The sequence below is a fragment of the Eretmochelys imbricata genome, chromosome 4 (assembly GCF_965152235.1).
Source record: "Eretmochelys imbricata isolate rEreImb1 chromosome 4, rEreImb1.hap1, whole genome shotgun sequence".
Taxonomy (NCBI): domain Eukaryota; kingdom Metazoa; phylum Chordata; order Testudines; family Cheloniidae; genus Eretmochelys; species Eretmochelys imbricata.
Window position 1 is genome coordinate 27538575 of NC_135575.1, and position 12964 is coordinate 27551538.

Genomic DNA, 12964 nt, shown 5'->3' on the forward strand with positions numbered 1-12964 from the left:
CCTTTATTATTTGATCATAAAGACAGAATTCAGTTATATAATAAATAACCTTATATGGAGAGGTGGTGCTCTCCTGTAAGAGGTGTGTGCCTATATCATCTACGTTATGTGTGTGTTTATGAATAAAAAATGTAGGTAGCTATGCATATAACTGTGTGTGTCCTTTATATTCAAAGAATGCTCACATGACCCATAGAAGAATGCTACTTACTCATTGCATTTGTGACATTGCAGTTAAGCGATGGTGGCAAGGCAGCTAGAGCCCAGGTGGGGATAGGTGATGTGGTTCTCACCATTGATGGGACAAGTACAGACGGGATGACTCATCTGGAAGCACAAAACAAGATCAAGGCCTGTACAGGCAACTTGAACATGAATCTGCAAAGGTAAGATTTTTTTTCTTTCATATCTGCTGTTTTAAGAAGGAACACCTCTAAATCATTTAGCTAAATACGTGCATTTGCTGACTATAATTGAAGGATAATGGTATTGTAGGCCTAGATGTATTCATTGAATCTAGCAAATGGTTAGATACAAATGTGAGCAGATGGCTGCCTTTCCTCACCTGCGGTCGGACATACAGTAGAACTTCAGAGTTATGAACTGACTGCTCAACCACACACCTCATCTGGAACCAGAAGTACACAATCAGCAGCAGTAGACATCCCGTCCTCTCCCCCACCCCCCCAAAAAAACAAAAAAACAAAAACCAAACACAGTACAGTACTGTGTTTAAATATAAACTACAAAAAAAAAAAAAGGGAAAGTTTGAAAAAAAGACAAGGTAAGCAAATTGTTTCTATGCTTCTTTCATTTAAATTAAGATGCTTTAAAGCAGTCTTTTTCTTCTGCATAGTAAAGTTTCAAAGCTGTAGGAAATGAGTATTCAACTGTAAACTTTTGAAAGCACAGCCATAAAGTTTTGTTCAGAGTTGCAAACATTTCAGAATTATGAACAACCTCCGTTGCTGGGGAGTTCATAATGCTGACGTTCTATTGTAGTTGCCACTGTGTTAAGCCGAACCTCTCTCCCTTCTTGGAGCTTTGGTTTTGTTCATAAAATCTAACTGTATGGGATATGAGCTGAACTTTTGTTTTCCCAGGCTTGCCTGCTCCTGCAGCTCCTCCTTCTGACTGTTCGGCCCACATCCTAGATTTTCTTTTTCTCGAGTCTCTTCTTCCTCCCTTATGTCTAGCTGGAAGAAAAAGCTGCTTGTTTCAGCAGTTCTGTTTACAGTTAGCTTTCCCCCTAAAACTCCACTGGTGCTAGCAGCAACAGTGAGACCAATGTGTCTCCTAGAAGTCCTGCTGTGAGTGGCGTTAGATGCAACAGTCGTTAAAACACTAGAGGGCAGCCAACACTATTGGACCCACAATTATTAGCACTAGTGAAGAATTTTAGGGGGGGAAGAAAAGTGTAGAGAACGCCTTTGAGTCAGCAGAACATTTTCCAGCTTGATCAGCATCTGCAAATGATGTTTCAGGCAAACAGTGCCAGCCTGTTACAGATGGTTTCTCAGATGTTTGCAATCTTATGTTTATATTGTGAGTCTACACCAATGAGCATTCAAGTAAAAAGCTTTCTGAACAAACTGCAGTTGGAAGGCCGATAATCCTGTGCAGTAATGTAATCTTTTAAAAAGATAAAGCCTTTTTAAAGGAAATAGTCCAGTCTTGCTCTTTTAAACAAGTACTCAGGGCAGGCTATGAAGAAGTGACAGCTGATAAAACAATGTTATTCATGTTGGATCTGAAGCTGTTTTGCTTGAGAAGTTGATGGCCAGGGCAAACAGTAAGAACAAGGGGTAAAATAAAGATAACCAGAGACTATATAAGTGGATTTGGGGACTAATACTCACTGGTTTATATTTCTTGGATTATAAACTTAATTTCAGTTGGAGGAGAAGGTTTTTCTTGAGGGAAAGCTCAGGACTCTAACAGAGTCTGGATCCCTTTCCAGAAATTTTGCAGGAGTAGCAAAAGAATAGGGGGTGGGGGTGGGGGAAATCTGTCTGAAATGTGCATGTTTGTTTGCATTGTCATATCACACAGAATTTTTATGATTTTATCAGTACATATTGTTTCTCTTTGAAAGTCTCCATTAGGAGTCCTGAACTCTTACATCATTCTGATGCGTCAGGTAGAAGCAGTAGTCAGATTGTGTCAAAGATTCTGATGCTTTTAGGACGCTGCGATGCTTTCTCTCCTATTTTTCTCATAGTTCCTGTTTTGCATCTCTGCTAGTCAGTCCCTGAAACCTATTCCTACTCTGTCATTCCTGGAATAAGCTGTGTTTCAAAGCATATCAGCAAGTAAACTGAGGAAAAGAGGACAGTACTCTGAACTATGAAGTGAAGTTCTCAGAAGCCGTCCATTAATGATGTATCCAAGGAGTAGACAGAGGCAGTACTGGTGACACAGAAGTCTCCCAAAATGTTTCTCTATACCTAAATGTCTATGGTATTGCTGCAATCACTGATAATCAGCCTGGATTCACTAATTCAGTGGACTTTCTGGAAGCTAAAGCTCAGGCTAGCCTCTCCACTCCTAAGATAAGGAGGCCTAAGGGAATTCCCAAAACTATAGCTACTGTTGTTCTGACTTTCAGGGTCATCCTGTCACATATACCAAAATTGGAATGATACAGAAAAGATTAGCATGGCCCCTGCGCAAGGATGACATGCAAATTAGTGAAGTGTTCCATAACTGGCATCAAACTCTGTTTTGCACCAGGGGAGGTTTCTTGCCTATGCCACTGATGCTTTGGCTTGCATTTCATAAGAACATAAGAACGGCCAAACTGGGTCAGACCAAAGGTCCATCTGGCCCAGTATCCTGTCTTCCGACAGTGGCCAATGCCAGGTTCCCCAGAGGGAATGAACAGAAGAGGTGATCATCAAGTGATCTATCCCGTCACCTATTCATAGCTTCTGGCAAACAGAGAGTAGGGGTACCATCCCTGCCCATCCTGGCTAATAGCCATTGATGGACCTATTCTCCATGAATTTATCTAGTTCGCGTATTCTGAGATTAACGATAGCTGGGTTATCTGCTGATGCAGGTTGATATAATCCTTCTAAATTTTAAAATAATTGAAGTTGGGAATCCTTCCCAAGATGAAACTGCTTGTACTCGAGATATTTCATGAGGAGATAATTTACTGTCTGTGTAATCCACCCAACAAAGTGGAATGTTTTCTTTGGGGCTGGCAATCTTCAAAAGTTACGTTGGTCCTGGTGTTGCCATTTTTAATTTGAATGGCAAAATATTGGGCAACTCTCAAAAACCCAGACTCAGTTCCTGCTCTTAAGAGTTTACAATTTTAAATTTCCAAATCTGCACGGAGAATTGATAGATCCCTGAGCCCGTGTGGAGTCCCATTTGAAGTAATTGGGGCTCTACTTGGATGCAGGGGTGTGGTTCTTAGTGCAGGGTTGGCGTCTGTATTTTATTAAACAATGAGGTAAGGTGTATAAACGGAGCAGAGAGGGAGGAGAGACTAAAACATTACAATAAGCTAGCATGTTAACTCCTAAAATACATCACTAGTGCTGTTAACATTTTTCCACACCCTCATTCCTCATAGGCAAGATGGAAGATGGAAGATTTTTTTTGTGTGTGGGTTGACTCAGGGGAGAGAGGTTAGGAGGAATTGAATGAGGCAAGGGAGGTGGCTTGCCCAACTGATAGGGAAGGGCATTTTATGGATGGTGGTTCATTGCTCCTTTTTAATGCTGTTGAAATCATGGTGGCTTTGTGATATGCAGAAAGGGATGCCAGGCAAAGGAGATATTCTAGTAAATAAAGTATGAAACTTGATGCTTTTTTAGAAAATACTGTTTCCGTTTATTACTGTTGTCAGAAATGCTTCTGCAGCTGTTTGACTACCATAACAAAACTTTGAGTTGTCATTGCAATTGTGTGGTGCATGTTTCTAAGGTTAGACATACTTAAATGAAAAATCAAGTCCTTTTTTCTGTTGAACTGTAGACCTGGTACTGCACTGTGATAGACCCAGGCCAGTTGGGTACAACAGAGTAGCCCTGTTGGGATCCGGGAAGTGGGCAGGCAACGCTTGCCCACTGCTAAAGGATCTCCCCCCAGCCTAAGAGGGGGATCCACAGGACCTGGACACCAAATGATTACGGGGACAACTAATGAAATAACAGGGACAGGAGTGTGTTCAAAGGCACTGCTCCTGAAAGGCGTCAAGGGAGTCAGTGGACGCCGCCCAGAGGAACTCTGCCTGGTGCAGCAGAGTAGCAGAAGGCAGATATACTGGCCACTGGATTAGCAGTTTTCTTTTCCCTGACTGACCAGAACAGGGGCTGCTTAAGGCTAATGAGAACACCTGACTCCAATTAACTTGCAAAGAGTCAGGTGAGGCCATTAAGTTAATGTGAACGCCTGACTCTAATTAAGGCCCTTCTGATACTATAAAAGGACTCACTTTAGTCAGGTTGAGGTGAGCCAGAGGAGAGGAAGTGCGGCTGAAGGGCTGGGTAATGAAGACACCCTCAAGCCACTGGTAAGGGAGCCCTAAGGTAAGGGTGAAGAAGAGAGAAGTGGGAGAGCTGTGGGGAGGTGGCCCAGGGAAATGTAGCAACTCTGGCAGTGAAAGGTGGGCTGCCAACAGCTGCTGCCGTTAGGGTCCCTGGGTCGGAACCCGTAGTAGAGGGCGGGCCCGGGTTCCCCCAACTCATCACTGCAGAAACACCTCCTGGGAGGGGAGGATTAGCCTCCTGTCCTGACAGGGGCCTAAACTATTATGGAAGAAGCCCGTAGGGACAACAGAGACTGTGAGAGTTCTCACCAACCTCCTTGCTGGCTTATGATGAAAGGGGCTCAGTAGACTGTAACCCTGGCCCTAGAGAGAGAAGGGCTACATGGAGGATCTCAGTGAGCCTCTGAGGCTAGCATAAACTGCCTGGAAGCACGAGACCCATGGGGACAAGGTCGGAGTTCTGCCACAGCACATAAATTATGAAATTTAATGTAATATGTGTATTCTTAAGCACTCTCCATGTGTGAGACGCTATCTGTGCGGACAGGAAGACAGAGTTCATGTCCAGAGAACGTGTAAGGCCTTGTCCTGCTTTGGGATGTGCTAGCATGGACTCTGAAGTCAGTGGGACTGGGGTCCGTGACTGTGTGAGGAGGCCTTAGGAAAATGCAATCTTCAAATACAGGTTATTAATGTGTCTCTCTCATTTGGACTTTCTTCAAGTCTTAACAACTTATTATTTAATGCTTACTTTCAGTGCACAGCTAGTGTTCATTATGTTCTGTGGAAAACCAGTTCAATTGGCAATTTGCATTCAAATGTTTGCAGAAGAGTATGCCTCTTTCGGGAAAATAAATTACTTTATTTTTCAGAATAAAATAGTACCATATATTGGTCAAATGTGTAATTGGTTGCTATCCTGGGAAGGAATCAGAATTACAAGTATCACAGTTAAAAAGGGATCCTTTCCTGGAGGCTTCCGAAGTACAGCTGTATAAATTCATACTTGCCAGATGTGCAGAGTAGTAGGTCTCTAATAATATTAAAAGTATTTTCAGGTACATAATTTTTTTTGTGTTTTAAAAGGCATGTTGCATAAGGGCATATTTCCAGCATTCTTCATTAGGAACTATAATTTTGTTTTTGCTGATTCGTCATGTAGGAAGTGGCTGAGATAACGGGCTTTTGTAAAATTTGCAGTTCGGTTCCTCAGATCCTTTCTTTTGTAAAAGTGAAATGCCTTTTGTAAGTTCTGAAAAAATCCTTTTATGGGATGAGTCCTTTCCTCACCATCCTCTCAAAGACTTTGTAGCTCTTTTGCTCCCCGATATTTTATTTTTCAGTCAAAGTACTTTCTTGAAGACGGGTAGAAAGCAGATGCTGGCTTTTTTAATGTATTTCAAGCTTGAGTAAATAATTATGTAAGCTATGGAAGTGAAGCTAGTCAGAATTTCTATTTTAAACGTGTTTGGGGGGGAATATTTCTACAAAATCCTTTCTCCGTGTTTTTACGGTTCTCAAAAATCAGAAGGGTAAAAAACTTGGATATTACCGTTACATGAGGTCATATCAGTCAAATTTCTGGAAAAAAATTGTTATTCCATTACTATTAATAGAAGCACACAGGCATTGAGAAGAGACTGTAGAGTACTCTGTGGTCCAGTAAGGTTTAGTGTTCTGAAGTAGCAAGTATCCACCAATGCTGCACACCAAAAAAGTCTCTGCAGTTTTACAATTTTATCTTGATCAGATGCTGAAGTGACTTTTCGGATGAGTTTCCTTTAACTATAAAATAGTGCTTAAGGATGGAATTTTCAAAAATACTCCTTTTGGCTTCAGTGGGAGTACAGTTAGTCACCGTTGAGCGCTTGTGAAAATCCCACATTAACTCCCAAGAATGGTTATCTTGATGTGTGTTCTGGTTCTGTTGGAGGGAGAAACTGATTCCATACACAAAGGTTAAGGTACCATTTGTAAAAACCAAACTTCTTTTATATAAGTCCTGCCTGCTGAGTCCCTGATCTTATAAACACTTATGCATGTGAATAGTCCTGTTGAAAATATTTCCAGTCAAGAAAATATCCAGAATTTTGAAGTGGTGTCCCTCCTCCCAATGTGTTTTGTATGTGTGATTTTTCCAGAATCTGCATAATGGCTCATTGTCTAAGCGAACAAGATGAGTTCAGTTTTGTATGGCTTTTTGTTTGTTTCACTTGAAGAGCCAGAAGCAGGCTGTGTGGTGGTTTGCCTTTGCTTTGAGCACAGTTCATCTGTAAGCTCCTTTTAGCAGCTCCCTCACTGGTTCATAGAAAATGAATGCCAGGACAGTCTGATTTTAGAGGTTCTGAGCATCCATAGCTTCCATTGGTGAGGCCCAGTTATTATTGATCCCGATTGTCTTTTTAACCCATGTTCCCCTGTGTCAAGTCTGTACTTAGAATGTCTGTTCCTCGGGACAGGCATGGTGTCCGATAGCTCTACGATGAGGTACCTACCTGACTTTTGAGTGAGTTAAACTATTAAAGTAACAAGTAATGATAAAACTTAGTTTTAACTATGTGCTGCTCTCATGGTGAGGCTGGAACCTTGTTCTGACTGGATGCTTCTGAGACTTGAGCTCTCAGATTGATAGTTGCATAAATCCGGATTTGCCCTGGAAGACATGGCTCCAATGTCGCCAGTCTGAAGTATTGAGAAATCATGAATAAGGCTTCAGAAAGTCACGATTTTTTTAAAATCCATCTTTATATTTGCTTTCTGGTTTCTGAGCCTTTATTGTGCACTTGCTTCATGTTTTCAAGCCTTTTTCTCCACAACCCAGCAAAACTAGAATTTTCATTTTTGTTGTTCATTTTTAAAAAAAAAAGATTTTTCTCAAGAGGTTGGCGCAGTTGGAGTTTTAAGGTATCACATGCCTCATGATAAAACTGGAAATTGACAGTACTGGGACTTTTTCCTAGTGGACTCCTCTTTTTTGATATTTTCAGATTCTTTATGTAACCAAGGCACAGCAAGAGGACATTATCCTAATCCTGCTACGCCTAAGAAAAAGGCCTATTGTTACAGCGTCTTTGGCACCAGCAGTCACAGCAAAAATGGCTTCTCCATCTGACCAGTGCAATGATTTGAACCGTGATATATAAGGAAACCATTCCCATTCCAACTCATTTCAGACAGGGTTCTTTGCTGCTGAGTTAAGACCTTATCAGTACTCTGAATTTGTTGTTGTTTGTCCCATTGTGCTAGGCAAATGCACAATAAGAGACATTTCTTGCCCAGAAAAGTTTACAATCTAAATTAATGATATAGAGAAGGGCTGGGAGAAATGAAGTGATATCCCCAATTTACAGATGGGGAACTGAGGCCCAGCGAGACTAAGTGACTTGTCTAAGGCTGCACAAGATTATCTGCTCTTTGTCCCCTATTGCTTCTCTGGTAGTCTCTCTGTTTTTGGTTTTTGTTTGTTTTTTCATACAACAGTATGTTGGGAAGCTGAAGTCTTACGTTTCTAAAGTGTTCAAAAGCTACCCTGTCGTAGAAGGGTTTGAAAACACGCTTAACAGCTGAGTAATACTGAAAGGTTGAGCAAATTTTAATAAGCAACGTGAACGAACATATGAAGCTATTGAACAGACTGAAACTATTAACAATACACATTTCACAGTAGATGATGGTTAAACCTCCTACTGTCAGGTTTGAGTTTTAGGCTGCTGGGTAGGGATTTTTTCCCCCATGAGCTGCATAAGGGTAATCTTTTAAGAAACTTATGTTGAGAGGTACTCTTGCTTTTGTCCAGCTTTGGTTTACTATGGTCCTCTTCCCTTCCCATACATAGGAATTCTTTCTTTAGTTTTAATGACTGTTAAAGTTTATAAAAATTGTTGTGCTTGTGTACATACTTACCTATAGAATATAAGAGACCGTCCAACTTCGTTTCAGACAACAATTCAGTTTTGAGCATCATCTGCAAGTTGTCTGGGTTTTTTTTTTGTTTTGTGTTAGTTTGACAGTGCATAGCTAATATCTTCTCTGCCAGCCTTTCCTGGAATCCACCTTTCATTATAATACTTTGCACTTGTAGCCCTATTCATCCAAAGACTTAAAAGCTCTTCATAAACATTAATTAATTAGATAATACTTCTTGCTTCAAAAGAGATTTTTCTTTGCAGTGAAGGTTAAGCAGAGGAACAGAGATATTAAAGGATTTGTTGTAGGTCACACAGCACGTTGCTGGCAGTCCCAGGAAAGAATCTAGAGGTTCCAATTGGCAGTCTTGTGAATCTCTCCCTCGGTCACTAGTATCCTGATCTAAATCCAGTATCCAACATCGTTCCTTTGAATGAAGTGGAAGGATGTTGGATATTGGATTAAGCCCCGAGTGTCAGGGCTAATGCTGCAAAATGAATTAACTGAAGAACAGAATTGCTGAAGACTTCTTATAAAATTTAAACATTGCCATTGTGCGTTGAGGATAATGACTTTATTATAACTAGAACTGGCAGCACTGCCTGTTTTACTTTAACCGTTCAGGGTGAAATTTTCCATGCTGACTGTCTGCCACAGGCTTTTATGGAATGTTTCAACAAAAACAGTTGAGCCATTTCTGAAAAATAAGGTTTAGGAGAAAAAGTTTTGCCAATGTTAACTTCTTGTATTTAATTGGGAAGCTTTAGTTCTTCTGTATTTTGGAGCAGGAACCTGAAATTAAAGAATGCTTTTGCTATCCCTCTGAAAATCCTCCCAAATTTGGCCAAGTTGTAAATCTCTGAAAATCACCATTTGCACGTGTTCATTAGGGGTTTGTCCCCAAAATTTTCCAAAGACTGTCCATACAGAGTATGCTCTAGAGAGTCCAGGGCTTAGGTGCTGAGCTGGACTTTTCCTGAAATTGCTTCTGCTGGTTTCTGGGTGACGCTATGGTGCTAGGCACCAGAAATTGGAGCAGAGAGGCTATCTTTTTTTGTATGCTCCATGTTCTATCTGCCAGACCCCATGACAAGGGGGAAGCTACCTGACTTGGTTGCCGAGAGGTTAGGTGCATTAGTAGGGGATGGGTACAGGAATGGAGTGGGACATGCTGGGGATGTGTCGGGGGACATGGGGACAAGATCAGTCCGGGGTAGGTCAGTCTGGGGTATTGGTCGAGGGACATCTACATAGAACCCATCACCAAATATCGGCAATACCAGGAGGGATGAGCTGGAGTGCCAATGAGAAGCACAGTCAGGAAAGTAACTAATGCTTTCCTCATGGATTGTATTTTCTAAATGGACAGCCAACCTAATTCTCAATTACTGTGGGACAATCTCCACTTATTGATATATTTTGCTTTCCACAACCCAATCTCTGTACAACTTTACACAAGTGATGTACCCAAGTATTCATATTCTAATATGTAAACTGTATTGTTAAATCTATTCATCTAAATTTGGGTTATTGCTGATTATATACTCTATGTATCCTATGACTTTTAAAAACAAATTTTGTATTTGTGGAGAATCTAAGCACTATACCCCGATGTGCAGACACTCCTTTCCCAACCTATTTATTATAGAATATTTTTTAACTTTAGCTTTAATAAAAATTTTAAATCTGTATGTTGATTGCAAAATAGCTTTTAGTTTGCCTTCTGCGTATTGCAGAAGAATCTAAGGGCAAGTCTACACCTAAAATGCTGCATTGGAATGAAGATGCTCTAAGCTGATGAGCGAGCTCTCCCATCAGTTTAGTTAATCCACCTCTACGAGAGGTAGGTATGTTGGCGGGAGAGGTTCTCCTGTTGACTTAGCAATGTCTACACAGGGGGTAAGGTTGGTATTACTGTGGTCACTCAGAATCATAGAATATCAGGGTTGGAAGGGACCTCAGGAGGTCATCTAGTCCAACCCCCTGCTCAAAGCAGGACCAATCCCCAACTAAATCTCAGGTGTGGATTTGTCACATCCCTATGACGTAATTATATAAGTCTGTAGCATAAACCAGACCTCAGCCACAGAAACATCTTTCCACATAATGCCTATGTGAACTATACTCATTAAGTTATTGCATGAGTTGTGTACATGCATCCAGTTTTGGTGGAAGAGAGCTGCCAGCACTTGTGAAAGCAAAAGTATTGAAAAGTAGCTTCTAGGCTTTTTCTTTAGTTTGCTCTTACCAGTCTTGCTGTCTTAAACTTCCTCCTTTTCCAAGCATAGATTGCTATGGTTTAAAAGGACAAGCAAAGTCCTTGACTGTCATGTGACTGAAGAAGAAGATTTCTTTTTTTTATCGAGGTACTGCGGCACAGATCGATAGCTGATTTCATAAACCTCAGGATCATGCCTGTACATTTCTTATATGAACCAGACTTATTTTCCTGTCCCAGTGGATTTTCTAAAGTCCACAGGCCTTTGTGTTTTCTTTATTCAGTATAACCCAAGAACTTGAATTTTCTTATATTTTATCTATCATATTCTGCCTAGTTTTAAAGTTAAGTTATCTGGGATAAAACACTAGTTACAAGGCTAACTAAAAAGCTGAACGATTTTTGTGTTTTTTTGTTTTTTGTTTTTTTTCATGCTAAAGTGTCCTAGTGCATGAGTTTATGCACGTTTCCCCTGAGGAACGATCTGATGTTAGTGCCATTTAGTTCAACAGCCAAATGGGTTTTGCTGACAATGCTGTGACTTAGAAAGTCTGATCAGCAAATTTAAATAAATGGGAGGGCACAGTTCTTGCTTCCAGCTGGGATTAAACTGTTTTTTGTGGTGAACAGTGTTTGCTTCGTACTAACTAGCAATTTGAAAAACCACAAGACATGCTGCAGCTAAGTGAACTTGACAAACTAAAGGCTTGCAGTTAGGTTCAAAAGGAGACTTGGTAGGGTAAAAATGAAAGGGGTGGGACATGGGCGGAGGAGTTGAAATGACAGGTCAGCAGTTTGATGGGATACTTTTGCGTGTCTGCCAAACAATAAGTGGGAATGAGGAAAGTGGTACCAGCTCATGAAATGTCACATTGTGTTATGAAATGTCCAGGGTACTGCATTAATCTTTAGAGACACAAAAGATGTAGAGTAGGGATGCCCAAACTGTTGCATGGGAGCTTGATGTTCCATCAATTGACTTCACAACTTCTTTTAATAAGAAGGTGGTATGTGAACTAATAACGTTTGGGAACCACTGATATAGAGTATAAAAGTATATAGAAGATAACTGTGCTGGAGGGTGAGTTAAACTGAATAAAAAGGAAAAATAGAATGTGAGTATATGGAAAGCACTGAGTACGACCAACTGTGAGAAGAATGTTAACAGAACTGTAAAACTTTTCATCCAACTTCTAAATTAATGTACACACTTAACTTTACTGTACTTAGGAATATATTATGTTTTCATCTAGCTGTTTCAGTGACTGATGGTAGTGGGGCTGTAAAAATACCAGACTGGTTGTACGGGGTAAAAGAAAGAATGAGTGAATGAAAGGAACAAGTCTTGAATCATTCATCTTTTTGATGAATCTCTGGAGATTTAAAAAGGAAGTCTAAAGAGTGATTTTAGAAAAATCCAAGTCTCTGTAATTTAGACAAGTTTATGGTTTTGCTTCTAAGGGTTCCTCACACATACACTATTCTGATAGGATAGTCGTCACTGATTAGAAATAATTTTGGACAGAGTTAAATCCGTATATGTTAGTTGTATTTACTTGGAAAAAAACACTTCTCAAATTTAGAACCAGTTGTGCATGGCATGCCATAGGAGCAGTGCTTTCATTTCTCTGGTTTAAAGAACTTGTCCTCCTCAGGTAGATAAATGGGATGCAGAAGTTGCCTGGAGTAGTATGTGTTTGTCCAATACAGTGAATGCTTTTAGTCCTATTCATTTGATACTGCAGCTGTTAACTATTTAGTGTATTTAGTTTTGATGAATGCATGGTTATCGCTATGTGTAGTTTCAAACTTGACACTACAAGTGAAAACAGACAAGCCATGTTAAAGTAACTAAGAATCCAGCAGCCTGTGAATATACATATATTGTATGTTGTGTTGTCTGTACTGGCTTGTCCTTGAATGAAATCCTGTTCTAGATTTGTGCCCTGATATTCAGAATCCTCCTTGGAACTGGCCTTTGCTAACTGAGATCACTTCTCCATGTGCAACCATGACCTCCCATGACAGTCACACTTCACTGGAGGAATAAAATTGTCCATGGGGAAGAGTTGAGAACACAAAAGACAGAACTTTCACAAGAGCTGGACATAGACAAAGGATGTTATTCTCTCAAGAGATGGATGATCATGGAACTGGCGACTAGTGGGGAGGGGGACACAAAAGGGGCACCAGCCAAAGGAGGGGCACGTGGCCTTACCACCTAACTCCTGCTTGCCCCAGCCCGGGGCCCCCACGCTCTCCCCTGGGAGTGGGAGACTGTAGCAGCCAGGCAGCATAGCCAGTAGAGGAGGCGTTCTGGCCCTGCCTCTTCTCTT

At 40.7% G+C, this 12964-nt stretch overlaps 1 protein-coding gene and 1 non-coding gene across 3 annotated transcripts in view; both read left to right on the top strand.

Annotated features, from left to right (window-relative positions):
- Positions 1–12964, top strand: part of PDLIM5 (PDZ and LIM domain 5) — a 187639-nt gene that overhangs the window by 57504 nt on the left and 117171 nt on the right. For both annotated transcript variants that reach the window (XM_077815040.1, XM_077815041.1), the window contains exon 3: positions 235–386. In XM_077815040.1, the coding sequence (XP_077671166.1) occupies positions 235–386 (152 nt within the window). The remainder of the gene's footprint in view (positions 1–234; positions 387–12964) is intronic.
- LOC144264444 (U6 spliceosomal RNA) lies at positions 2608–2710 on the top strand. Its single transcript, XR_013346048.1, has one exon. It is a non-coding gene; the product is annotated as a U6 spliceosomal RNA (small nuclear RNA).